Genomic DNA, 27,802 nt, shown 5'->3' on the forward strand with positions numbered 1-27,802 from the left:
CTAAAGATAAGGTGGACAGACATCAAGGAATACACTTGGTGTAAGGACTCTGGCACACACACACACACACACACACACACACACACACACACACACAGAGGCACTTACATCCCCAAACGCACAAATTTAAAACCAAATGATTTAAATCCAAATAATGTGCATTTCTTGCTTTGGGCAGAAAAAAGCAGGTGTTCTCTAAAGTTGAAAAGGAGGGAGGAGAGGAGAAGGCAGGAAGTGGAGGAGGAGGGGAGGGGGGGAGGGATGGGATGAAGGGGGAGGAGGTCAAGCCGGAAGAAGAGGGCGGACAATATAGCTGCGCTCCATTCCTGGCCTGGCTTCTGGCAGCAAACACATTTCAGGTTCCGTAATTCTCTCAAGCTAGTGAGGGGAAGGCAAAAGAAAGGACGAGACGCTGAAGCAGAAACGCTCAGGAGCAAACTCTGCGGCCAACCGGGGCAGCTCAGGAGACACCGCGGGTGGCAGGTGTGAGAAAATCACCTCAGAGGAGCACAGGACTCCCCCGAACAGCCAGGGGTCCAACCTTCTTGAGGGATGGAGGTTAACCAAATTTGGAGGGGCTGGGACACACAGACATGTACACACATGCACACATCTGTCTCTCTTTCACACACACACACCACACACCACACACACATCTCTCTCTCTTACACACACATACACACATCTCTCTCTTACACACACATACACGCATCTCTCTTACACACATCTCTCACACACACACCACACATGCACACATCTCATATACACACCACACACACACTTCTCTCTCACATACACACCACACACACACACACACCTCTCTCTCTCACACACACACACACACACACACACACACACACACACACACACACACACCCCACAGCCACACCAGGAAGTTGCAGCTACTTTGACTGGGAGCAGCAAAGATTTTCAGTGTCTGGGCATTCAGTGTCACTCTGTCGGTGAACGGTCAAGCGGGTTAAGCCATTCTTTATGGCTAGGGGCTCAGTGCAGCCTGGCTGATTCTTCATGACTTGAGGCGATTACCCAATAGCAGGGACAGGCAGAGGCTTGGAGATGTTGCAGGCAGGTATCTGGGAAACTGGCCAGGACCTGCTGTGCGACCAGAGATGCTTATCTGAGAGTCTTGGAAGCTGACAGGGAGGACCAGCTCAGCAGACAACCTGTGGGAAGAGATTTCTTCCCGGTGACTCTAAGGAGGCCCAGTGCCAGGGTAAAGGGGGTCCCAGAGAGCTACAGGCTGCAGTCCCAGCTGCTCAGGAGGCTGAGGAAGCAGGACCACTGAGCCCAGGAGTTGGGGATTATTAGGGTTCATAGTCTGCTGTTGCCAAGAGAGGAGACGCCAGGTGTGGTGGGTGGGTCCTGAGACCCTCCGGAGTAGCAGAGAACTGACTTCTCTAAGTTGTCTGCTGCCCTCCACCACGGCGTGTGCACATGTGTGACACACAAAATAGAATATTAAAAGCATTTTGAATTAGGTGGGTAGCAGTTGAGGACACCTGACATTGAACTCAATCCTCCAAACACACGTGAACACACGCACAAGCACCCCTAAAACCTAAGAGAAAAAAAGAGACAAGCCAGGCAGTGGTGGTGCACGCCTCTAATCCCAGCACTCTGGAGTCAGAGGCAGGTGGATCTCTGAGTTTGAGGCCAGCCTGGTCTCCATAGTGAGTTCCAGGACAGCCAGAGCCACATAATAAGAGAGACCCTGTCTCAAAAATAAAAAAAAATAAACTCAAGAGAAATCAACTCACAAAACAAGCTTGTTACATCTTTTTGGCCTCTGTCTTCAAACTATGTATGTAGGCAAGGCTGGCCTCACATTCCTCCTGCCTCCTCCTCCTCCGGAGTGCAGAGGCCCAGACTTGTGACAACAGGCCTGGTTTATGTGATCCTGGGGATGAAACCCATGCAGACACTCTACCAACTAAGCCCAGACGGGTTCTCTTTTTTGTCACTCTTCAGCCTTTCGTTGTTTGTTTTGTATTATCTATTTACTTTTTTATCACTGTGTGTGTGACAGACCACAGCACAAATGTGCAGGTCACAGGAATGAGTTCTCGTCTCCCCTGTGGGTCCTGGGGTTTGAACTCAGGTTCTCAGGCTTTGCTGCATGCACTGAGCCAAGGAGCAATCCCCCATTTGGTTCTTCTTTTGTTGGGAGCTAGGCGTGGCACCCGAAGCCTCCTCATACAGCCCTTGGGTCAAGCCTTGTGCAGCTGGGCCGCTCAGTCCCCCAGGGACCATTTTAGCAGCTACAAATCCCAAGAGTCTTGATTCTTCGAAGCTTCTCCGCCTCAGCCCCTGTGGTTTAGCCGTCCAGGGTCAATGGAAAGAAAGCCGCCACGTTTGGTTCGGTTTTTTTCTTTGAGAACACCTTTCTTGTAAAAGGCTGATGAAGCAGTGCGAGAGAGAGAGAGAGAGAGAGAGAGAGAGAGAGAGAGAGAGAGAGAGAGAAGAGAATGAGAGAAGAGAGAAGAGAGAAGAGAGAGAAGAGAGAGAGAGAGAAGAGAGAAGAGAAGAGAGAAGAGGAGAAGAGAGAAGAGAGAAGAGAGAAGAGAGAAGAGAGAAGAGAGAAGAGAGAAGAGAGAAGAGAGAAGAGAGAGAGGGAGGGAGGGAAGGAGGGAGGGAGGGAAATCAACATTTCTGCCAACACTGATAATGAACCCCTTGATTTTGAGATGAATTATCTAAGATAACTAACTTTTGGACCAGGGATCAAACTCAGGTCTTCAGGCTTGGCGGCGAGCTCCTTCACTCCCCAAGCCAGCACGCCCACCCCCAGGTCGTGTTTACGGAGCACCCCCCCCCCCGCCCTTGATTTTATTTACATGCCTCGCTGAGCGCCGTTTATGGATCGAGTTGGACAACCATCTAAAAGCTGCAGCTGTACTGGCTCCTGGCACGGGAGCGCGAAGGCGGCGAGGGCCGGGGTGGGCTTCGCACACGGCTGGGCTCCCTGGGAGGTGGCGAGGACGGCGTCCCAGGGCGACCCGGGTCTGGAAGGACGCGGGTGGCCCTTGGAACGCCCAGCAGCGCTGGCACCCGAGCGCTCGGAGGGTGCGGCGGGCTCCTGGGGAGGGAGTCTGGGGCTCGCCACCGCGGGGCCGCGGGAGCCTCAGGGGTTAAAGGGCCGATGTCACATCGGCCGTTCGAAGCTCCTCCCCGCACGGTGAGGTGAAGACTTTTGAAAATCACCCCACTGCAGACTCCTCCCCCGCCCGGGAGCCGCGCCTGCCAGTGCAGGGGATGCCTGGGGCGCCGCGCCTGTAGTTGCCGGCCGGCCGAGCGCAGCGCCGGGTGTGCAGCGCGGACACCGGGGGCCCGCGACCCCCGGGTCGGGTGCAGCGCGGACACGGTGGGGTCTGGGAGCCGAGCGGGGACGCGACACCGACGGCGGGACGCCGAGGATGAGCCCCGCGGGTCTGGCGCTGCGCTGGGCCGTCGCCCTGCTCCTGGCTGCCGCTGCGGCTGCAGGTGAGGCTTGCTCCAGGGGCCGGCGCAGGGTGCGGGGCCGCCCCGAACTCGGGGAGCCGCGGCGGCCGGCTTGTGCGTTTATTTTAACCAGGCATGGTGAAGCCGAGTGACTCGGAGAGCCGGGAGTGAGGTCCTTCCCGAGAGACTGGAAGGGACTGTTTGGAGAGGGGGCGCCGGAGCTGCAGGGACCCAGGGTGGGGCGCGGGGAGGCCCTCCCGGGCCGGCCGTGGGGGTCCCCGGAGCTGTTCTCCGGAGCCGTGTACGCGGGAGGCCAAGAGCTCCGCCACCCGCCCCGGGGGCGGGGGACCCAGGCCCCGCCGTGCTGTCGCGGTCCCCGCGGCGACACCCCGGTCCCGCCCTGCCGCGTGCCCGAAAGCCCCGCCCCGGCCCCACCCCCCCACCGCACCCCCGAGCTCCTATTGGGTGCCTCCGGAACAGGCGAGCCTCGAGCCACTCCCCTCGCCCAATGGAGGGCGGAGGACGCGGCGCGGGGGCGTGGCTTGCGTGCACTTCCCGAGCGGGGCGTGGCTGCGCGTCCGGACCGCGGCGAGGACCCTCCCGAGCTTGCCCCGCGCGCTGGGACCCGGGTCCCAGCCTCGTCCCCGCCTCGTCCCCGCCTCCCTGGTCCCGTCCGCCGGTGTCCTCGAGCCACCCGGACCTCGGTGGCCAGGGCGGTCAGCCCGGGCGGGCCAGGGGCCCGGCGAGGACTCACTCTGAATGGGTTGGGTTGGGCTGCTCCCTGAAGTGGACTTCCGTTTTAGGAGAGGCGCTGGAATTTGGACAGGAGGCTAGATGGTGTGCAGTCAGGTTACAGGCCCACCCCCAGCTGCTTTGCAGCACTGGGGACTGAACTTGGCCTTGCACCTTCGGGATAAATGCTCTGCCGTGTAAGCTGTATTCCCAGCCACCCCCCTCCCCCTCTCTTTCAGACAGGCTCTCATTTAGCCCAGGCTGGCCTATAAATCGCCATGTAGCTTAGAATGACTGAACTCCTGATCCTTCCACCTCAGGAGTGTGGAGATGACAGGCCTGTGCCACCATGCCTGGATGTCGGGGTCCTGGGGACAGAAGCCAGGGAGGCAGGCACTCCCCCCGGCTGAGCCCAGCAGTCAGCCGCCTGGCTGGGACAGGAGCGTTTTAAATGGCCTCTTTCCTCTTCAGAACCAGCTCAGGAGCCTGGAAGAAGTTTCTGTCAGTCAGCAGTGAGTGACTGTCAACTGTGCAGTCCCTGGAGAATTCCAGCTTTGGAAAGAGGACGGAGCTGGGCATTGTGGCGCACACCTTTAGTCTCAGACTGGGAAGGCAGAGGCAGGCGGGTCCTCGTGAATTCCAGGACAGCCAGGGCTACACAGTGAGACCCTATTTCAGAGAGAGGAGAGGAGAGAGAGAGGAGAGAGAGGAGGAGAGGAGAGGGAGCCAGTTGAACAGGCAAACACTCAGCCATTTGGTTGTATACAAGCAAGGCTTGACCAGAGGCCCCAGTTTCACCCACCCATCACTGCCTTCTTTAAAGAAAAAGTGCGTTTTATGAAGTCTTGAGCACCACCGGCGCCGTCTCACAGGAAGGCCTACGAGCCCCTTTGCTGACCTGCGGGACTCCTGACATCCCTGGCAGGCCTCCTGTTCATAGTGACTACTCCAGCTTGCTCTGGCTTCCAGACCATTAGTTTGTTTTCTTTAAGAATGCGATCTGCACGGCACTTGTCTGCAGGTTGATCAAGAGCGGGGGCTGGGGTGGTGGCTCTGTTGGTGACAGGTTTGCAGTTCAGGTGTGAGGACCCGAGTGGGAATGCCCAGCACCGTCTAAGCCAGATGCAGCAGGCTGCAACCGCAGTGCTTGGAGGGTCCCTGGGCTACTGCGAGGTCAGGTTCAGAGAGAGCCGGGTTCAAAGCATGAAGAGGAGGAAGTCAGCTGACTTGGACTTCTGGCCTCCACACACACAGCCAGGAGTCCACGTGAAGGGAGTCAAATGTGTCCAGGTTCCTCCAAACAAGAGAAAGTACAATTTTGCAAGCACTGATAGCATGCCATAGGCGTATTCGTTTGTCTCTGTCCCATTTCTCACTGAGTAGATAGAATTGGTAAAAGATTGGGTGAAGTTGGATTTCTTTTTTCTTGTTCTTTTCATTTATCTATTTTTGGAGACAGTACTGATTCTGTAGCCCAGGCTGTCCTGGAATTCACTATGTGTTAGGCTTGCCTCGAACTTGCAGCAGTTCATCTACTCTGGCCTTTCTTTTTTTCTTTGCTTTACTTTTTAGTAGGGTCTCACTGTAGCTCAGGCTGGTCCTGCCTCACTCCAGAGTGCTGGGAGCTGCTCACTTAAGCAAATGTTCGGAAGCTGATGCTCCTGTCTCTGGGTATCTCTGCTCTTATCTCACTGCTTCCTTCAGATAAGATGCTGGAGTCTAGACGCTTGGCTCTAGCCTGTAGCTTGGCTCTTTGGCCAAGAGAATGGTGTTCTTCCCTTTCCGCCTTAAGTATATCAATATTTATGGCATCCGCACCCTCTGGGCATGTGAAACAAATCTGCTTTGGTTGCTGAGGGAGTGGAATTAATCAACAGGATGGGACTTCAGGCATTAGTTGTCCTAGATGGTTATTAATTAGACTTGGTGGTGAGAGCCTTTTTTTTTTTTTTTTTTTTAAAGATTTATTTATTTGCCGGGCGGTGGTGGCGCACGCCTTTAATCCCAGCACTCGGGAGGCAGAGCCAGGCAGATCTCTGTGAGTTCGAGGCCAGCCTGGGCTACCAAGTGAGTTTCAGGAAAGGCGCAAAGCTACATAGAGAAACCCTTATGTGACAGCAGGCCAGAAGAGGGCACCAGATCTCATTACAGATGGTTGTGAGCCACCATGTGGTTGCTGGGAATTGAACTCAGGACCTCTGGAAGAGCAGCTGGTGCTCTTAACCTCTGAGCCATCTCTCCAGCCCAGAGAGCCTTTACCACTGAGCCATCATGATGCAGGAGGAACTTGAAGTGGTAAAATTGACACTATGAAGGACTCACTAACAAATCAGTTCAGGAAATACTGTTACAGAGGTAGAGTGAGCAGTTCCTCCACCGTGCCTGGGGGAGTGCAGACGCACCTGCTGGAAAAGTCTGTGCCATAATGAAGTTTAGGTTTACTGTGAGAACACTTCTGTACGTGTTTCTTCTGACCTCCCATCAGGCTCCATTCTCATAACAAAGGAGACAACCTTGACCCAGAACCAGCCATTAGGCCCACCCCCTTATCAAAATATATGCCTCCAGTGGACCACTCCAGGGGGCAGCTCATGGGGACATCAATCATTAAATCTTGGTCCACTATTAATTGTGTCTTTATCAGCAGAAGCATAATTTTGGCAGGTGGGCAAGATGACCCCAGGTGACAGCCTTTAGAAAAGAACACCGTGTACGTCAAAATAATTCTGGCAATGTCTGTGCTGTGTAACTCTCCCATCTGCCCATGGGACTACATTTGCAGTCTCCTGCCTCTGTCTAAGTTGTTCAGAGTGTAACCTGGGTCAGGTCCTAAAAGAGATGTGTGGAGAACAGTGAGTTCGGAATGTAGGAGCCTCTGGTCTATATAAACTTAATATCCTGTTCGAGGCTGGCTCCCTTTTGTGCATTAGCCAGAACCAGGCACACGCTTTTATTAGAGTTTTTCCTGCATTAATCTCTAGGTGCTCAGAGTGATTTCTCATTAGCAAGCATTCCCAGCCTGACCCCATTTTTATGTTTTGACAGGGTCTCCTTATATAGCGCAGGCTGGCATGGAAGTTACCATGTAGCCCAGGCTGGTTTGAACTCATTGTAATCCTCCTGCCTCAGCATCCAGAATGCTGAGATTACAAGTGAAAGCTACCATGCCTGACTGTGGGCTTGCTCGTTGTTGCTCGGGGCTGGAGCCTAACGTGCCCTGTGTGTTAGGCAAGCACTTCAAGGACAGTGCCTTAACCTCCTCCATTTTTTTTAGGCAGGGTTTCTCTGTGTAACCCTAGCTGTCCTGGAATTCACTTTGTAGCCCAGGCTGGCCTCGAACTCACAGAGATCCGCCTGGCTCTGCCTCCCGAGTGCTGGGATTAGAGGCGTGCACCACCCGCCCTGCTTATTTTGGTCCCTTTGCATACCATCTGTCCTCAGAAGTTTAGGAAAGAAACCAGAAAGTGGCTGGTGTGGAGACACGCTCCTGTCACCCCAGTACTCCGAAGGCCTAGGAAGGATCAAGGAGTTCGCAAGGCCAGCCTGGGCTATAGGAGACTTTGTCTCAGAAAAGAAAGGAGAGGAAAACAAAAAAGCCTAGAAAGCAGTAACCACCTTATTTGTGTGTGTGGGGAAACAGAACGGAATGTTTCCCCTTGCGGTTTCTGTGGCCTTGTTCACTCACCATTTGTCATTCGTGACACTCGAGATCTGAGGGCCAAGACTGCAGAGGTGTGCGCTTGCTGCTGGTGCAGGGGCATGTCTTTTTTTCTTTTCTTTTTTTAGTGTATACTATACGAAGTGACGGCCTTTTTGAATTACATTTATTTGTTTATTCTGTGTGTGGGGGCTTGTGGGCTTCGGAGGACGACTGGCCAGGTAGGTTCTCCCCTTCCATGGTCTGAGTCCTGGGGGTCGAACTCAGGTCGGCCTGGCAGCAAGTTCTTTACCCACTGAGCCTTCTCACTGGCCTTGTTTATTTCACACTTGCTTGAGAGTGAGAGACCTTGGAACAGTCCGTCCTAAAACAGACTAAATCTCTCCCCTCAGGGCTCTGGGAACCCTTCAGATGAGGAGGTGGAGCAATTGTAGGAGCTAGAGGTTTGGAGGACTCCTTGTGTACCCCAGGCTGGCCTGCATGTTGCCATGTAGCCCAGGGCTGTGCTCAAACTTGCAACAGACTTTGTGCCTTTGCCACGAGGCCCCTGGGGTGACAGGTGTTCACCCCCACACCACACCTACTAATTTTTTTGTTTGGTTTTGTTCTTGAGACAGGATCTTGCTATGTAACCCTGGCTGCTTCAAAGTAGTGGTGATCCTCCTGCCTCCACCTCCTGAGTGCTGGCATGACAGGCTTCTAGCACATCGCCAGGTTTATGAAGTACTGGAACTAGAACCCAGGCTTTGTACACGTTGGGCAAGTACCTGGCCCCAGCCACGGCCTTTGGGTGTGGCTGGTATTTCCACATCCGCATGCCCATTTGTACGTTAGTCAAGTGAGAGCATCGATTAATGACCTGTCACCAGGGCTGTGTGTCCTGATGGGGTGACACTCCTCGGCTCTCCCCTGCCAGTGCCCCTCTGAACATCCCTTTTGTGATGACCCAGCCAGTCCTGGAATTCTAGTTACCCTGCTCACCCGACCATCAGAAAGAGTCAGTGAGTCATTTCCTTCTCTGCCGGATCCTGGCTGCATGATGAGTCACGGGTCCGGTTAGCAGTTGGGCAATAGAGTATCGTCAGCACGATGAACATGGTGGTACACGCCTGTAATCCAAGCGCTAAGAGTTCCAGGCCAGCCCTAGGTGATTAGTGCGACACTGTTGGGGAAAAAAAAGGAATCACATTGTAGCTGAGCAGGAAGCTGGGACTTGGGAGGGCCACTGAACAGCAAAGGGAACCAGTAGGGTGTGGGATTTCAGGTTAATGAACCTTCAGATTCATGAAGCTGGGCAGTGGAGGTGGCTCACACCTCTAATCCTAGCACTCTGAGTTTGAGGCCAGCCTGGTCTATAAAGCAAGTTCAAGGATAGCTAGAGGTGCACAAAGACACCCTGTCTCAGAAAATAAACAAACAAATAAAATAAACAACAACAACAAAAACAGGCATGATGCCCATACCCTTTGGGTTAAGCTTCAGGGTTAGGGACGGCCCCCGTGTCCAGTTCCCCTTCAGCACTGGGACCCCATCCGCCTCGGCCTGTGCATGCTGCCACCAGCTCGGAGTTAGTTACATGTGCATCCGTCCTGTTGTGTTTAGAAGGCTTTGTTTCACTGGAGTCCTCCAAACCTCTGGCTCCTACAATTGCTCCACCTCCTCATCTGAAGGGTTCCCAGAGCCCTGAGGGGAGAGATTTAGTCTGTTTAGGACGGACTGTTCCAAGGTCTCTCCCTCTGCACATTGTCCAGCTGAGTCTCTGTGTTTGTTGCTGTCTGGTGCAGGAGGAATCCTCTCTGATGACGACTGAGTGAGGCACTCATCTGTGATATAACAGAACATCACGAGGAGTCGTTTCACTGCCCCTTCCTTTAGCAGACAGTAGTACTTGCTTTCCCCCAAGTCCCTGCCCTTTTAGTCTCAGGTTCTTGGCCACAGTTTCAGTGTCAGCATGGGTTCCATTTCATGAGGCGGGCTTTAAATCTGATCAGACAGTGGTTGGTTTCTCTCCCAGCTTTTGGACACTAGTGTGCCAGTGTATCGCGAAACTGGGTGACCCGTACTTTAATCCCAGCACTCCGGAGGCAGAGGCGGGCAGATCTCTGAGACCAAGGTCATCCTATTCTATATAGAGTTTGAGGCCAGCCAGGGCTACACGGTTGAGACCCTTTCTCAAAATGAATTTTAAAGTTTCTTAACTAATTTAGATAAATCTTTACACTTTCTTTTCAACAGCCCAGATGTCAACATTAACATCTGACTGACAGATTTCCCCTTTGCATTTGTTTGTGGATCCTCAGCTCTCCTTTTGGGTCCAACACATTTCACTGGCTATGCTGGGTAAATTTGCCAGAAACTAGGGGTTGGCAAGATGATGTGTGGCCAGCTCTGCGCTCTGCTGTTGAAAGACCCTTTCTCCCGTTTGCCCTCACAGCAGAGGACTCGTGCGACAGGAATGAGTTCCAGTGCAGGGACGGGAAATGCATCGCCAGCAAGTGGGTCTGTGACGGCAGCCCGGAGTGCCCGGATGGCTCTGATGAGGCGTCCGAGACGTGCAGTAAGTCCCCTTTGTTTGTTGGGGGTACCGGGACAAAACGCAAGGCCTCACACATGCTAGGCGGGCTCTTCCACTGAGCCACGCCCACACCCCTCACTCGGGGTTCTAGGCAGGGGGCCTCTTCGGCTGTGCAAGACCCAGCTTTCTAGACCCATTTTCTGTCCTTCCAGAGCAGCCCAGGAATGTTACGTTCAATCCTAAAGTCAGAGGAGGGACAGAAGATGGCTCAGGGTGACCATCCTTAATCCAAAGTTCCAAAATCCAAGAATTTTGTTTGCTATGACGGTGGATTTGGAAGGTTGTGCACCTGACCCCATTCTGTGGCTTGCAGTCACAGCACAGATCCACTGAAAGCCCTGTATGAAATTATCTTAAGGGGCTGGTGAGACGGCTAAGCAGACAGTGGCCAACCCCCATGACAAGAATTTGATCCCGGGAACCCACGTAGTGGGAAGAGAGAATGAACATGTTGTCCCGTGACGTCCACACGTTATGGCTACACACACACACACACACACACACACACACACACACACACACACACACACACACGGACCTGGTGTAACCGATTGGCATTCACTTTGAGTGACAGCTCCTCTTTCTCCCTAGTGTCTGTCACCTGTCAACCCAAGGAATTCAGCTGTGGGGGCCGCGTCAGCCGCTGCATTCCTAACTCCTGGCGTTGTGACGGACAGACAGACTGTGAGAACGGCTCGGATGAACAAGGCTGTGGTGAGTGTTGCCCAGACCGTGGGTGGTGTGTGTGTGTGTGTGTGTGTGTGTGTGTGTGTGTGTGTGTGTGTGTGTGTGTGTGCACTGCCCCGCATGCACTCAGGAGCACCAGGGCCCTGGGGTGTAATAGCCTGTGGTGTGGTTGCTCCTTCTTAGCCCCCCTCCTATGGCTCAAATCCCACCTTGAAAGATGGAGAGATGGTGTCCCCTCTCATGGACATCAGAAACATTTATCGAGGCGGGAAGCCCTGGTGACCATTGCCAGGCAGCCCATGTGTAAGCTGCACATGTAGGAAGCGCTCACATATGTCTCTCTCTGTGACCCATGCTGAGGAAGAGGGCCTTGCTCAACTTTCCCCAACTGCTGAGCTCCGTCGGAAGCAGAGCCTGATGTATGGAGGCTAATGCCCTACCAGCTGGGTGTCCTGATGTTGTACCACTTTCCTGTGATATCTTGAGACCCACGGTGGGTGCTTGGGACACGAGAGTGCTGAATCCTGAATATCATACTGTGGGCTTCCCCATACCGACATACCTTTAATACAGTGTAGTTTATACATTTAGCACAGTCAGCAATTCACAACAGCACCTAAAGCTCTAAGATGTGGCTCAACCCCTGCCTGGGATACCCCAGTGAGGGGTTCGGGTGTGGCTCCGTGGTAGAGCGCAGGCTTGATACTTGACGGTGGGAATGAAGAAACTGAGGCAGAGCTGGCTGCAGCTTCCTGGGCCCTCGCCAACTACCACCACGGCTCTCCAAGGCTCTGCTAAACAGGCTGTGGCCCTTTTAAGCACAAGGGTCCTGTCTCTGGACTGCTGTGTGGTGGCATGGACCACGGTGACAGGGTGCTCTCCTCTGTGTGCACCCCACAGCCCCCAAGACGTGCTCCCAGGACGAGTTCCGCTGCCAGGATGGCAGGTGCATCTCCCAGAAGTTCGTGTGTGACCAGGACCGGGATTGCCTGGATGGCTCCGACGAGGCCCACTGCCTGGCCACCACTTGTGGCCCCGCCAACTTCCGTTGCAACTCCTCCACCTGTATCCCCAGCCTGTGGGCCTGCGACGGGGATCCCGACTGCGAGGATGGCTCCGATGAGTGGCCGCAGAACTGCGGGGGCCAGGACACCGCCTCCATCTCCATTAGCAGCCCCTGCTCCTCCCTGGAGTTCCACTGTGGTAGCAGCGAATGCATTCACCGCAGCTGGGTCTGTGACGGCAGCGTCGACTGCAAGGACAAGTCAGACGAGGAACACTGCGGTAAGGCCCCTGCGGTAAGGCCCGGGACGGAGGTGAAGGCTCCCGAGCCCTGCACCCCCGGACGGAGGTGAATGACTCCTGAGCCCTGCACGGGTGCTTTAGGGCTTAGCAGTTTGAGATTGCCCAGAAAGAAAGTTGATTTATTTTGGGTGAGGGACTGGTTCAGTGGTTAAGAACACCTGCTCTCAGAGCATGAAATTTAAATCTCCAGGGCCACAGCCATGCTCAAGCCTGTAACCTCAGTGCTGTGGAATGTGGAGACAGGAGAATATCTGGGGCTTGATGTCTGCCAGTCCAGGTTTACTGAGAGACTCTGGCTCAAGGGAACACGGAGGAACTCTGCCAGAGCGTACTGGAGCACATACCTGCTTGCACACATACACTGCATTAACTCTGTGTAAATAATTTTGTTGTGCTTGTTTTGGGTTTTTCTGAGACAGGGTGTCTGTGTAGCTTTGGAGATTGTCCTGGAACTCGCTCTGTAGATCAGGCTGGCCTCGAACTCACAAAGATTCACCTGCCTTTGCCTCCCGAGTGCTGGGATTAAAGTCATGCACCACCACTGCCCAGTGTAAATAAAATTCAAAAAATCAACCAAGATAAGGGCTGGGTATGGTAGCATATGCCTTTAGAAGCAGGTGAATCTCTGTGAGTTTGAGGCCAGTCTAGTCTATATAGAGAATTCCAGGACAGCCAGGGTCTTGTAGAGAGACTATGCCTCAGAAAACCAAAATAAATTTGTTTTTAAATCAAATCAACCAAAGATAGGTTAAAATATTGTTTTCTTTGGAGCGATGAGTTTTTCAAAGAGCCGGGTCTACAAACTTCCCAAGTGTCTTAGTTTTCTGTTGCTGTGATCAGTGACAAGGTGACACATAGAAGGAAGTTAGCTTATTGGGGCTTACAGTTTCGGTAGGTACTGAGTCCATGACTGGCATGGCAGGGAGCATGGCGGCCCAGAGGCAGGCCCAGCTGCAGCCACCACTGAGAGCTCATGCCTGGCCCACAAGCAGCAGGCAGAGAGAGATAACTGGGAAGGGTAAGAATCTTTTGAAACCTCAAAGCCTGCTCCCAGTGACACCACCTCCAACAAGGCCACGCCTCCTAATCCTTCCAGACATTTCCACTAACTGGGGACCAAGTATTTAAACACATGAACCAGTGCAGGCGTGCTCTTTCAAACACCACATCACACATGCATGAGGCCAGGGTCCAGTACCCTGAGTGATTTATTTACTATTATTAGCTGGGCGGTCGTGGCACACATCTTTAATCCCAGCACTTGGGAGGCAGAGGCAGACGGATCTCTGTGAGTTCGAGGCCAGCCTGATCTACAGAGTGAGTTCCAGGACAGCCAGGACTACACAGGGAAACCCTGTCTTGAAAAAAACAAAAATAAGTAAATAAATACAAAATTATTATTGATGTGTATAATCCATGCGTGTCAGAGGACAACTTCTGAGAGTCAATTCTCACCACCCACTATAAAGATTCCAGGGATTGAACTTAGGTCTTTGGACTTGGTGGCAATTGCTTTTACTGGGTGAGCCGTCCAGGCAGCCCTCAAGCTTCGACGTTTAAGCTACCTGCAGTAAGGCAGAGAAGATCTCTGCTTGGTGCTTCCTGTAACAATCACCACTCTGTCCTCTCCAGTGGTGGCCACTTGCCGGCCCGATGAGTTCCAGTGTTCGGATGGTACCTGCATCCACGGGAACCGCCAGTGTGACCGTGAATATGACTGCAAGGACATGAGTGACGAGCTGGGCTGCATCAATGGTGAGCTTGCTCCACCCTCTCCTGCCCTGTTCCTGATTGCAGTGTCTTGCTGTTCATAAGCATTCCTGTAAAGTTGGGGTACTGCTGGTCCCCAGTGGGGGATCAGGTCCCTAGCAGCTGTGTTTTCTTATTTCTTTCTCTTTTTTGGGGGGAGGGATGTTGTTTGTCTGTTTTGTTTTGTTTTCGAGATGAGGTATCGTTCTGTATAGCCAAGGATGTCCTGGAACTCACTCTGTAGACCAGGCTGGCCTCTTGCCTCTGCCTCCTGAGTGCTGGAATTAAAGGCGTGCGCCACCACCGCCACCTAAAACCCAGAGCTTCATGCAGGATACATAAGCATTCTACCGAGTGAGCCGTTTTCCCAGCCCGAGCTACTTTATCCTTGAGACCCTAGTGGCATACACAATCCTTCCAATTCTGTGAAAAGAACATTCCAGGGCTTATGAGAGTCATTGTCTCTCGACTGTCCTGAGATCAACTCATGCCATCTGGCCTGGTGGCACTTTTTCTAACTCACTGACCTGCAATTTTAGAAAATACACATAACGTAAAATGCCGGTGTCCTAGGGCTGAGGTGTGGTTCTCTTGGTAGAGCGCTTGCCTCGCATGCACGGTGCAACAGTGCAATGTACATTGTAATCACCATGTCCACCAGGTGTAGGCCCCTGTCTGTAACCCCAGCAGCTGGGAGCTGGAGGCAGGAGGTCAAGGCCAGCCTTGCTTACACACCGAGTTTGCCAACGCTCTCACTTAAAGTTTTTACTGTTAGTTTTTTGCTGTTTGCTCTTTGGAGTTGAACTCGGGACTTCTGGGGACTAGGAGTTACTTGTTACTCTTTAACTGCATTGCCTCTGCTGGCTGTGGTGTGCAGGCCTGGAGTCTAACAGTCGGGAGCCTGAGGCAGGCAGCACGCAAATCTGCGGCCAGTCTGAACCAAGTAGTGAGCCCTGTAGCACCAGAAGATGGTGGTGCACGCTTTTGATCCCAGCACTCGGGAAGCAGAGGCAGACGGATCTCTGTGAGTTCGAGGCCAGCCTGGGCTACAGAGTGAGTTCTACTCTGTCTCCAAAAAGAAAAAGAAAGAAAACCGTGTAAAAACATATCTTACAGACGTGAGACGTGTGGCTCAGAAACCCAGTTCAACTAGAAATTCCCGTCTTTGCAGCTGTCACTGTACTCCTTCTCCAAGACTTTGGTTGGTTGGTTGTTTGGTTTTCCAAGACAGGGTTTCTCTGTGTAGCCCTGACTGGAACGCACTCTGTAGCCCAGGCTGGCCTCAAACTCACAGAGATCCGCCTGCCTCTGCTTCCCCAGTGCAGGGATTAAAGGCGTGCGCCACCACCTCCCAGTTCTCCAAGGCTTTTTTGATCCTGCAGAGTGGAAACAAACTCTGTTCCGGTTGAACAGTAACTTCCTATCTGTCTGCTGAGCTCCTGGCAACTAACTGCACAGAGCCTTGGCTCAGCCTGCACAAGGCCCTGGGTTCCATCTCCAGCACCGAGAGGAAAAAACACCATGGGGAAACTTTACAGTAGTCATGGTGGAATGCCCCTGTAACTCCAGTATTATTTGGGAGGCTGAGGCAGGAGGATCTCCCTAACCTCCTGCAGTACAAGAGCTACATAGTGAGACTTCTGGCAGGGCCTCTACCCTGAGCTTTGCTCCTAGCCCCTCACTGGGGGATTCCATGTACCCTGAGCCGCACCCCAGCCCCTCACTGGGGGATTCTAGGCCGGAGCTCTACCTGAGCCACATCCCCCAGCTCCTCGCTGGTTGTACCGCTTCGCCGCTCTTGACCATTCTTTTTGCCTCTATTAGTGACGCAGTGTGATGGGCCCAACAAGTTCAAGTGTCACAGTGGCGAATGTATCACCTTGGACAAGGTGTGCGACTCCGCCCGGGACTGTCGGGACTGGTCTGATGAGCCCATCAAGGAGTGCAGTGAGTCTTGGGAAGCTGGGCAGAGCGTGCTGTTTTGGGGGAGCTGGGCATGGCACCAACATGTAGTTTCTATGAGGCCAGGAGCCCCCCACCCCCCACAGCATTCAAAAGGCTTAGTATGCATCATAGACCTGACAGTTTTGGTTCTAGGGCAAGACAGGCATGGGGGGAGGGGTGCCGGGAGATGAGGACCTGTTCAGATCTCTAGCGCTTATACAATATAAAAAATGTTCTTGGCTTTGGAGAGATGGCTCAGCAGCTAAGAGCACTTATTGCTGTCATAGAGGACCCAAGTTTGGTTCCCAGCAGCTAAGTCAGGTGGTTCACAATTGCCTGTAACTCTAGCTACAGGGGATCCATCTCCTGGCCCCTCAGTGCCTCTGGCTTTGGGGGACATCTGCATCATGTTCTTACACCCACACGCAGACACACACGGACACATGATTAGAAATAATAGAAACAAATTCTTTTGAAAGCTCTTTGCAAGGGCGATGCAGTGGCTTGATGTTTCCAGTGGAGGGTCTAAGGGCTCTGGAGTTACCGTCTGTCTCCTCAACCCCGCAGACACCAACGAGTGCTTGGACAGCAATGGTGGCTGTTCCCACATCTGCAAGGACCTCAAGATTGGCTACGAGTGCTTGTGTCCCACCGGCTTCCGGCTGGTGGACCAGCACCGATGCGAAGGTGGGTCCGCAGCACGTTCGGGCTGTGGCGCTCAGCCCCTCTGCCTTTTGTCATTGAACAACGTGTCTCGGTTTCCCCAGGCACTCAATGGGCAGGAGTGGATTGAACCCCCACCTCTTAGTGCTGTTAGGAGGGTTCCAAGGGTGAACACCGAGCACAGGCCTGACTGTTAGGAAGCGTGGATCATTGGTAGTCCTGCCTTATGGGGTCATCATCAAGAATCCAGGTTCACTTCAGAGGCGGAGGCAGGCAGATCTCTGTGAGTTCAAGGCTAGCCTGCTCTACAGAAAGAATTCCAGGACAGTAGGACTACACAGAGAAGCCCTGTCTTGAAAAAAAAGAAGGGGGGGGGGGTGGGGAGGAAAAAAAGAAGAATCAAGTTGAGGCTAGAGCTGTGCTCAGCTAGCGGAATGTTGGCCTCTTGTGCAGCGAGCTTCCTCCCCAGCACTTCACAAACCCCGCGTGGTGGCCACCCAGGGGATCCTAACACTCGGGATATGATGGCAGTCGATCAGAAGTTCAAGGTCATCTTCTATGTAGCAAGTTCAAGGCCAGCCTGGGCTATGTGAGGTGTCCCAGAAAACAACAAAAGAGGCCATGTGTGGTACAAAATATCTTTAATCCCAGAACCTAAGAGACAGAGGCAAGCAGATCTCTGAATTCAAGGCCAGGTTGGTCTCCATAGCCAGTTCTGGGCCAGCCAGGGCTACATAAAGAGACCAACAGTAAATAACAGGGAAAAAAAAAATGGAGGAAAATAAAGACATGAAGGAAAGATGGATGGATGAATTCCACAGTTATCTAGCACTGGAGGTGAATGACAGGGTCAGGATCCCGCTGGGTGACATCCCTCAGGCACTGGAGGATGTACATTTGCTTTTAGTGCCCCTGTCCCCACCTGCGGCCTCTCCCCCAGAGAAAACCCTGTCTCTGTTGATACACACAGATATTGACGAGTGTCAGGAGCCGGACACCTGCAGCCAGCTCTGTGTGAACCTTGAAGGCGGCTACAAGTGCGAGTGCCGGGCCGGCTTCCACATGGACCCCCACACCAGGGTCTGCAAGGCTGTGGGTGAGCACAGGGAGGCCGGCGCCTGGGAAGGCGAGGGGCGGGCAGCTCCTCTGCAGGGTTCAGAACTGTTACACCTTGTGCTGTCTGGGTGTGGTAGTTCTCCAGGGTTTGGGCAGATAGGGGAGCAGTACGGTGAGGACTTGGGGACACGGGGCCTTTGCCCAGGTATAGCCTTTGTAGGGTCACCAGCTGAGGCTGTAGGACTCTACCTGTCCCTCCAGCATCTGGGAGAGGTAGAAAGCATGGCTCCCAGGGTCCCGGGCTCGGTAGGTAGAGTTCTTGCCTGGCATGCCCCTCACCGCTCGGTGTGGCTCTCCAGGCTCCATAGCCTACCTGCTCTTCACTAACCGCCATGAGGTCCGGAAGATGACCCTGGACCGCAGCGAGTACACCAGCCTGATCCCCAACCTGAAGAACGTTGTGGCCCTGGACACTGAGGTGGCCACCAATAGAATCTACTGGTCCGACCTGTCCCAAAAAAAGATCTATAGGTGAGCTGCAGCCCCGTCCCCCCCCCGTCCCCTGCTGAGGCCCAGGCTCCGGGCTCTAAGGTGACCCCTGTCTTCTGCCTCAGCGCCCTGATGGACCAAGCGCCTAGCTTGTCCTATGACATCATCATCAGTGGGGACCTGCAGGCCCCGGACGGGCTGGCCGTCGACTGGATCCATGGCAACATCTACTGGACAGATTCGGTTCCAGGCAGCGTTTCTGTGGCTGACACCAAGGGTGTAAGGAGGAGGACACTGTTCCAAGAGAAAGGGTCCAGACCCAGAGCCATTGTGGTGGACCCTGTGCATGGGTGAGTGTGTCCTCAGAGCTGAGGGGTGCAGAGATCAGTGTGGGGGGACCCAGAACCGGTCTCGGGATTCTGTGTAGTTGAGTGAAATGGTGTTGAGTTCCAGGGAGACAGTGAAGTGGAGGCCAGGGGTTGTCAGTGAAAGATCAGGGAGATGGCAGACAGAGGTAGTTGTTCAAGCCTGAAATCCCAGCACTGAGAAGACTGAGACAGGAGGATTGCTGTGAGTTTCAGAATAGCTTGGGTTGCAAAGTGAGATCCTGTCTCAAAATATTCAAAATAGAGGCTTAGAAGCTGGCTTAGCAAGGGGCTGGAGTGGTGGGTTCAGCAGGTAAGAGCACTTGCTGTTCCTCAGAGGAGCCAAGTTTAATTCCCAGCATCCAGATCAGACAGCTCACAACCCCCTGTAACTCCAGGGGATCTGACGCCTCTGGCCTCCTCAGGCGTGGCACACAGGAATACAGACACATAATTAAAAATGAAATCTTAGCCGGGCGGTGGTGGCTCACACCTTTAATCCCAGCACTTGGGAGACAGAGGCAGGTGGATCTCTGATGTCTGAGTTTGAGGCCAGCCTGGGCTACAGAGTGAGTTCCAGGACAGCCAGGGATGTTACACAGAGCAACCAAACTTAGCTCACTGGGTAAAGGCATGTGCTTCTAAGCCTGATGCCCTGAGTTTAATCCCAGGGACACATGTCGTAGGAGGAGAGCGCCGCCCCCAAGGTGTTGCATGAGCGCATTCACACACATGTCCATGCAACGGATAAATAAGTGTTAAAAAGATAAAATAAAGAAAGGTGCTGGGGATGTAGTTCATCTGGTGGAATGCTTACCTGACATACATGAAGTCCTGGGTTCTCCTGAGCACCACATAAAGCATGCATGGTCACGCACGCCTGTGGCGGACGCGAGGATCAGAAGTTCATCCTCCGCTATGCCATAGGCTGCAACAGTGACGAGGCTGGGGACATGCGCAGTGCTGGAGTGCCGCCCAGGCCTACAGCAGGCTCTGGGTTCCACCCCCCAGTACAAGAGACAGCCAGCCTGGGCTTAGTGGTGCATGCCTTTTAACGCTAACCACTTAACTGTGTACCCAAATCTCCCAGGCTAGCATAGGCTTGTCAAAGAACAACTTTCTGAAGTCGGGTCATCACGCTTGGCAGCAGGTACCTTTACCAGCTAAGTCACCTTCCTGGCCCCATGGACGGCATTTCTGAGATTGCATTCTACCCCCTCCATACATCACACACATTTGAACAATAATATGCAGAATCCCTCTGTTAAGTTAATGCCCAGAACACTCAGGGACAGAGGAAAGCTCCTCCCCCGCTAATGGAGATCAGACAAATCTCTAAGAATTCACTGCTTACTGTCCCTGTTGGGAAGCACACTCCACCCACCCCCGCCTGGTGTGCTCTGTCCCCATCGGTCCGCATCTGTGTTCACGCAGGAGTGGTTTCACAGTGTCTGTGCTCCAGACACACCTTCTCCTCTCCACGCTCCAGCACCTCCCCTGCAGGGCCTGTAGTCACTGAAGTGCACCCCTACGCCCTTAACTCCACACTTTCAGAGGGGCTGAGCATCCAAGGTGGCCGCTCTTGACTGGGAGAACCCTGCAGAAGTTGGAGTTGGAGTTAGCGGCAGGGGGAGGGTTGAAGGAAGGTGTCTCTGTCTGGAAAGCGCCTGCCTTGCCAGTGTGGGGACCTGAGCTCCATCTTCACCGCCTGTGTACAGAGCAGGTGTGGTTTCCAGTTGAGAACCAGCTGTTTATATTGACACTTGCTGTCAGAGTGGCTCATCTCTCCTCTGTCTCTTGTCTTTCCCAGCTTCATGTACTGGACAGATTGGGGGACACCTGCCAAGATCAAGAAAGGGGGCCTGAACGGTGTAGACATCTACTCACTGGTGACTGAGGACATCCAGTGGCCAAACGGCATCACACTAGGTATGTCCAAGGCCTGGTCCTGCCTGCGGAGGCTGGGCCTCACAAGAGGACACAAGCACATGCTTGAGATGATGTCACTGACATCACCCCCTTCCTGTGCAGCTGGAAGGTTCACTGGGTTTGGGCAAAAGCCACAATATGGCCTTCAGGTTCATATGTGGTAGAGGACCTCTCCCAAAGCTGTACCTTTTGCCCAAAGTTAGTGCCCTGAAATTTTTCTGGCATGTTCTGGAACGCTCTGGAACATTCTAGAATCTTTTAGAACATTCTGGAATACTCAGGCAAGCTGAATGATTTTATTCTCACCTCTGACCTCTCCATATCTCCTTGTCTATTCATACATTTTAGATATTCCCAGTGGCCGCCTCTATTGGGTTGATTCCAAGCTCCACTCTATCTCCAGCATTGATGTCAATGGGGGCAATCGGAAGACCATTTTGGAGGATGAGAAGCAGCTGGCCCACCCCTTCTCGTTGGCCATCTATGAGGTGACCCCCGGGAATGTGAGGGAATTTGGTCCAGCCCTAGGCTTGTCCCATCCATTCAAGCCAAGACTGATTAGGGTATCGTGCTTGTCTAGAGATCTAGAGAGAGACGGTAGAATTGCAGCTATTTCCTGGAACTATTTCGTGTATGTGTGTGTAACCCAGAGTTCATGAGGAGACAGGACAGTGCCTGGGGCTCACTGGCTGGCCAACGTAGCCAACTCAATGAGCTCCAGGTCCAGTGTGAGAGCCTGTCTCAAAAATTAAGGGGGAAAGTGACTAAGAAAGACACCTGACATCCACCTGTGGCCTCCACACACATGTGCAAAGCACACGAACATGTACATATACATGCAACACACACATACATACATACACCCAGAGAAAATGGTTAGGATGGGATTTTTAATGCATATTTCACTACATTTATAAAGTAGAAACTGTCTACCACACCCAATATTGCTTATGCTTAGAGCACCCCAGAGGTTTGGGGGAGGTTATGGAGATGTGTGTGCCACTCCAGCGGCTAATGGCTTGGTCTTCTACACATGTCACCCATGTAGGACAGAGTGTTTTGGACGGATGTCATAAATGAGGCCATTTTCAGTGCCAATCGCCTCACAGGCTCAGATGTTAATTTGGTGGCTGAAAACCTCTTGTCCCCAGAGGACATTGTTCTGTTCCACAACATCACACAGCCTAGAGGTAAGCCCCTACACTCAAATAAATTTCTCTGCCATTGTCCCAGAATTCTCTAGACTCTTCTGGCTCATTTGACAATGAGTTCAACACCCTTCCTGTACCCAGTAATAAAATTTCCATCCGTTGCTCTAGAGTTTTCTAGACTATGCAGATGTATCTGATACCGTCAGTTCATTCTATCTGAACTTCTCTTTTCTTCCCGGCAGGGGTGAACTGGTGTGAGAGAACAGCCCTCCCCAATGGTGGCTGCCAGTACCTGTGCCTGCCAGCCCCACAGATCAACCCCCACTCCCCCAAATTCACCTGCGCCTGCCCTGATGGCATGCTGCTGGCCAAGGACATGCGGAGCTGCCTCACAGGTAGGGTCCACGTCCCTGGCGCTCTACCCACGTGAGCCTACCAAGGCTGACTAGGCATCAGGGCTGCCTGTGGACTCATGAATGAACTGTTTGCCTGTCTCCAATCAAAGCACTCTTAGACTGCGGTCCCCTTTGGGGTCTACTTGTCTGAAGCTCTGTGTGGACGTAGTTTGACTTGAGACCAGGGTATCAAGTAAGAAACCATCTCAGAAAGGCTCAGGACTGGCTTCAGTCTACTTTCTGTTGCTGAAACAGACTGCCTGAGACCGGGCTATTTATAAAGCACAGACATTTATGTGGCTCCTGCTTCTGGATACTGCAAGTCTCAGAGGCCTCTTCTCTGCGTGCTAATGTGGGGGAAGGCATCACATGTTTGACATAGCAAATGGTCTTATTTTTCATCTATTTATTTATTTAGTTTTTAGTTTTTCGAGACAGGGTTTCTCTGTAGCTTTGGAGCCTTTCCTGGATCTCACTCTGTAGTCCAGGCTGGCCTCGAACTCACAGAGATCCGCCTGTCTTTGCCTCCTGAGTGCTGGGATTAAAGGCGTGCGCCACCACTGCCCGGCTTATCTATTTATTTAAAGGCCCGTTTTTTTTGGTAGGAGGGCAGGTCCCAGGACAGCCAGGACTACACAGGAGAACCCTGTCGATTCAGTGATCCAGTTTCTTTCTTTTTTGATTTTTTGAGTCAGGGTTTCTCTGTGTAGTCCTGGCTGTCCTGGAACTCACTCTGTAGCCCAGGCTGGCCTCAAACTCACAGAGATCCACCTGCCTCTGCCTCCTGAGTGCTGGGATTAAATGCATGTGCTATCACTGCTTGGCTGGTGGTTGAGTTTCTAATGTGGACATTTCAGGTCACGCTCACCGTCTCTGGGACCAAACATTTGCAGATCCTATTGTAAGAACAGGATAGGTGCTCTGGAGGCTGAGGCAGGGGAATCACAAGTTTGAGGTCATCCTGGAATTTGTTTTTACTTCCTGATGCTCCTGGAACTTGGTAACCCACTTCCACGCAGAACAGAGGTGTGAGTGGTACCTAGATCGTGGCACTCAGGTCATGTTTATTGTCCCATCAGAAGTCGCACCTGTCCTGACCACCCAGGGGACAGCCACCATCAGGCCTGTGGTCACTGCGACTGCCACAGGGCAGCCAAAGCATGAGGAGGATCAGTCGGCTGCCAGCACTTCCAGGCGGCCTGTGGACATCCCTGGACTCACCACAGCAGAGTCGGTGACAATGTCCCACCAAGGTAAAGACCAGGCCCCCCCTTCATTTACTTAGTGGGATTGGGGAATGTACCGCCATGCCTGTGTGGTCAAAGTACAACCCATGACAATCTGTTCTCTCCCTCCACCGTGTGGGTCTTGGGATCAAACTCAGGTTCGCAAGCTTGGCGGCAAGCTCCTCTACTCCCTGAGCCATCTCCCTGGCCCTTGTGCTGAGTGTCTCTGTGGGTGTAGGTTTTGTGCAAATGTTTGGCATCTCTAGGGATCCTGGAAGTGTCCCCTGTGGACACTGGGGGACAGCTATGCCTGGGATTAAGGCCACATGACTTATGCACACCTTGATAACATCTCCAGGTTTCCTGAGCAGGGCGATAGACGTGTGTCAGGCACTCCCCTTGGGTGGCTCCTGTCACCTCCCCACTCTGACTTCTATGTCTTCTTCTGACCTCCGCCTCCTCACTTTATCCTTTTTCTTACCCCAGTCCAGGGTGGCAGAGGGACCGAGGAGCGGCCGCAGGGTGTGAGGGCCTTGTCCATCATCCTCCCCATCGGTAAGTGCTGGCTGCGCTGCTGACGTTGGGGGGCGCCTGAGACTTCATGGGTATCCTGCTGGGCCATTCCACCTTTCTGACCTAAAATGGAATGCCCTGTCCCTGCACGAGGGATGCCTCTGCCTGCCTCTCACACTGTCCCCTCTCCCTTCGCTAATGAGATGGAGTGCCCCTGGTTGTGGTGGAACACTTTATTCTCACAGGCAGAACTCTGTGAGTTTGTTTGAGGCCAGCCTGGTCTACATTCTAGCCTGGCAAGGGGTACACACAGTCCGTTTCTGTCTCAAATAAATAGAAAGTGGCTGAGAAGCGGTGGTGCACACCTTTAATCCCAGCACTCAGGAATCAGAGGAATCAGAGGATCTCTGAGTTTGAGGCCAGCCTGGTCTACAGAGCAAGTTCCAGGGCAGCCTAGGCTACACAGAGAAACCCTGTCTTGAAAAACAAAACAAACAAAAAATAAATAAAATAAAAAGAAAAGAGAGGTGGGTGAATTGTGATTCTGTGTGGAAATAAAAAATCACGTTGGTTCATGCTTTTAATCCCAGCACTCAGGAGGCAAAGGGAGGTGGATCTCTGTGAGTTCAAAGTCAGCCTGGTCTACAGAGTGAGTTCTAGAACAGCCAGGGCTACACAGTGAGACTCTGTCTCAAAAATGAAAATAATCAAAGCAGAGCTGTCGGAGAATCTCAGAAGATAGAACCAGGGTCAGGCTGTGGAGCCCAGGCTGGTTCAGAAGTTGGCATCCTCCTGCCTCATCCCTCTGAAGTGCTAGCCTTACAGGTCCTGGTTCTCTCTACCCCCGGCAGTTGTTCTTTGTATGATAAGTATAATTTTACAATCTACACATCGTTGTCATGTTTTTTGTTTTGTTTTTTTTTTTTTTTTTTTTGGTTTTTCGAGACAGGGTTTCTCTGTGTAGCTTTGCGCCTTTCCTGGGACTCGCTTGGTAGCCCAGGCTGGCCTCGAACTCACAGAGATCCGCCTGGCTCTGCCTCCCGAGTGCTGGGATTAAAGGCGTGCGCCACCACCGCCCGGCCACATCGTTGTCATGTAAAGGAGCCAGGGTGGGAACTCCTAGTGGCCTCTTGGGGCCCGCTCTGACGAAGCCCCCTCTCCCCACAGCACTGGTCATCCTCCTTGCCTTTGGGGCCATCCTGCTGTGGAGGAACTGGCGGCTCAGGAACATCAACAGCATAAACTTTGACAACCCAGTGTACCAGAAGACCACGGAGGACGAACTCCACATTTGCCGAAGCCAGGACGGCTACAGCTACCCCTCAGTGAGTGCGCTCTTGTGGGACAGAGGAGGCAGCTGAGGAAGACGACAGAGGTTAGGTGGGCTGGAGAGAAGGAAGCCAGGGCATGCACAGCTCAGCGGTCGAGCCCCTGCTCAGAATCCAGTGAGGGGCTCTGGCCTTCACAGCAGGAGGCGCACTTGTGAGGCACAGACTTTCATGCTCATGCAGACAAAACAGCCAGACACAAATATAAAACAATTATATAAGAGAAAGAGAAACACAGAGGAAGTACCTGTGGCCAGAGCCTCAGGGAGGACTTGTGCTGTGCATGAGGCAGGCACCCTGGCGTTCACAGGAGGATTTACCCAGCACCCTCTGGTGGCTGTGCAGGGAACAGACGGTGGGGCCTGAGGCGTGAGAGGGATGCGGGCCTTGTGGAGTGGGGTGTGGTGGACTCTGTGTGCGCAGTCCACATCAGACTGATGGTTTCCTGTGTTTATGGTCTGCTGACAGCGACAGATGGTCAGCCTGGAGGATGATGTGGCGTGAACAGCTGCGAGAACCATCTCTTTCCGGGATCCGTTGCCACTCAGGCAGGAAGGACACTTTCTCCACACCCCTGTCCAGGACTGGTCCTGCCTCCTCTGTGTTGCTCAAAGCAAGATAAGAGCAAAGCTGGGCCCTGGGCCGAGGGCCAAGCCCAGCGGCCTGCCTGCCCCAGGCTCTGTTTTATATATTTATTGTCTGGGGGCAGAAAAGGCTGCTGGCTGTGCTCAAGGCAGGAATTCCGGCTGGGATTTCCCCCATCCTTCTTTGCTTGGAGGGCAAAGAGGCAACCCCAGAGCTTCTTCAGTCTTTTCTCCACTAACAGGAAGGAGAAAGGACCGGGGTGGAGAGAAGCCCTTTGTTCTGCACATTCCACAGCAGGTGCTTGTGACAGGGTCCCAGGTACCACAGCCAGTCCCTAAACTCAGGACTCCATGCATTTACCTCCACCCTGCAAGCCTTAGCCACCTGCCGGTTAAGCCTCCTTGCTCTGCCGCCCCATCAGGTCTGGCAAGCTGCTGTGGGCCCTGCAGAAGCCAGGAAAGTGACTTGTGGCACTGGGCGCTGATCTTGCCAGCTCTTGGGGCCAGCAGCGGCCAGTGACTGACTCCTGCTCATGCCTTCTCTAAAACTCACCCGTTCCTGGAGGAACAAGCTTGAGTTCCCGTTCCCCCTCATATTTATGAAGTGCCTGAGGCATCTGGTTGCCTTGCTCAGGAGCCAAGACCTGAGCTGAGCCTCCTGCTGCTGCTCGCGTGGCCCTCAAGACCTCAGCCCCACGCCCAGCCCCCAGTTGTCCGCACGGGACCTGCACTTCACTTCTCTCTTCGCACTTTTCCAGTTCAGGGTTGGGCACCCACGTGTTCCACATCTGTACTCTTAGCTTGCACTGTTCGGGGTGTCGGGATGGAGCTTTGGGCCAGAAGTGGCCCCATATCACTGACCATAGAAGACAATATGCAGGGATCCAGGCATCCAGAAGTGTCTGCTCTCTTCAATGCTGGCATGGAACTCAGAGCCTCTTTGGCTTTTTTTTAATACTTTAAACCTCTGCCTGGTACTTTCTGACTCTGCGTGAACACCCAGAGCAGTTCAGCTGCTCTGCTCCTCTCACACTAACAGACTTCCCTGCTCAGCTGGGTTTAGTGGTACACACTTGTCATCCCAGCACTGGAGAGCCTGAGGCAGGTGGATTGCCAGGAATTGGAGGCCAGCCTGGACTACACAATAAGACACTGCCTCAAAAAGGAAAAAGGAAAGAAAAGAAAGGGGGGGGGGGGACTTACATGATTTTTGAGCCCATAGTCAGCCAGGCATGGTGGCACATGCCTTTAATCTCAAAGAGGCAGAGGTGGGCATATCTGAGTTCCAGGCCAGCCTGAGCTACATAGTGAGTTCCAGGCCAGTCAGGGCTACACAGTAAGACTACGTATCTGGAAACCAAAAGAAATCCCATAATCCTGGTTATTTGGGGGAACTGGGAAGAATACTTAGAAATTGCCACAAATTTGTCCCACGGGTAACTCAGGTGACAGTGGCCATCTCCCTGGGACTCTGCACACACCCACCTGAAGGGGCGCCCCACTGTCGGACACGTGTAAAGGAGCTCTGTGCCGATGGCACCTGGTTCTACTGTCACTGTGTATTTGTTCACGGTTGTCACACATATGTATGAAATCTATTTATTTTTGCAAACCCTGATTGCTGCGCTTGTTGGTGATGTTCTGGGATGCTCGCTGTACGAAGATTGTGTGAATGGACTGTTCTCAGGCCTGTGTGTTGCCTTGAGGGATAGGAACTGCTCTGAAACCATTGTTGGGGTGTTTTTATAGTCTGAAAATGTCTTACTGTGATGGATTAAATTCCTTTTTGAAAACTTGGTCGTCGTCACCTGTGTGCATGTGTTAGGGGTGGAGTGTCAGGACAGCTTTGTGGGGCACTTCTCCACATCTGTCCAGGCTCTGGAGCTTGAACTCAGGTCCTAGGCTTGTGCAATGAACATGCTTAGCTAAACATGTTTAGTTTTATTTATGTGTGTGTGTGTAAGCATATATGGCGTGTTTATGCAGGTGTACAC

The 27,802-nt window shown here is 53.0% G+C and overlaps 1 protein-coding gene and 1 long non-coding RNA gene across 3 annotated transcripts; one reads left to right on the plus strand and one right to left on the minus strand.

Annotated features, from left to right (window-relative positions):
• Window positions 1–1,609: 1,609 nt before the first annotated feature.
• On the minus strand, window positions 1,610–2,968 carry LOC128120384 (uncharacterized). Its single transcript, XR_008221854.1, has 2 exons — window positions 2,856–2,968; window positions 1,610–2,416 (listed from the first exon to the last, which is right to left on the minus strand). It is a non-coding gene; the product is annotated as an uncharacterized LOC128120384 (long non-coding RNA).
• Window positions 2,969–3,302: 334 nt separating this feature from the next.
• On the plus strand, window positions 3,303–27,604 carry Ldlr (low density lipoprotein receptor). Of its 2 annotated transcripts, none has more exons than XM_052754282.1 (18): window positions 3,303–3,501; window positions 10,284–10,406; window positions 11,016–11,138; window positions 12,012–12,395; window positions 14,049–14,171; window positions 15,990–16,112; window positions 16,677–16,796; window positions 17,743–17,868; window positions 18,188–18,359; window positions 18,443–18,667; window positions 20,493–20,611; window positions 20,960–21,099; window positions 21,660–21,801; window positions 22,005–22,157; window positions 23,237–23,410; window positions 23,870–23,938; window positions 25,064–25,221; window positions 25,693–27,604. In XM_052754282.1, exons 1-18 carry the CDS (start codon window positions 3,435–3,437, stop codon window positions 25,726–25,728), a joined length of 2,577 nt encoding a protein of 858 aa, XP_052610242.1. In that variant the 5' UTR covers window positions 3,303–3,434; the 3' UTR covers window positions 25,729–27,604. The 2 variants fall into 2 exon arrangements, with proteins under 2 accessions (XP_052610242.1, XP_052610251.1); XM_052754291.1 differs by having other exon boundaries at window positions 10,287–10,406.
• Window positions 27,605–27,802: the final 198 nt, after the last annotated feature.

Source organism: Peromyscus californicus, unplaced genomic scaffold (genome assembly GCF_007827085.1).
Source record: "Peromyscus californicus insignis strain IS unplaced genomic scaffold, ASM782708v3 Scaffold_11__1_contigs__length_118956290, whole genome shotgun sequence".
NCBI lineage: Eukaryota > Metazoa > Chordata > Mammalia > Rodentia > Cricetidae > Peromyscus > Peromyscus californicus.

Bases quoted from the DNA above. Each gene is read 5' to 3' on its own strand.
- Ldlr (XM_052754282.1), top strand. From the start codon at position 3,435: ATGAGCCCCGCGGGTCTGGCGCTGCGCTGGGCCGTCGCCCTGCTCCTG. The intron at 18,360-18,442 runs GTGAGCTGCAGC...CTTCTGCCTCAG, and splicing joins TCCCAAAAAAAGATCTATAG to CGCCCTGATGGACCAAGCGC. The intron at 25,222-25,692 runs GTGAGTGCGCTC...GTCTGCTGACAG, and splicing joins ACGGCTACAGCTACCCCTCA to CGACAGATGGTCAGCCTGGA.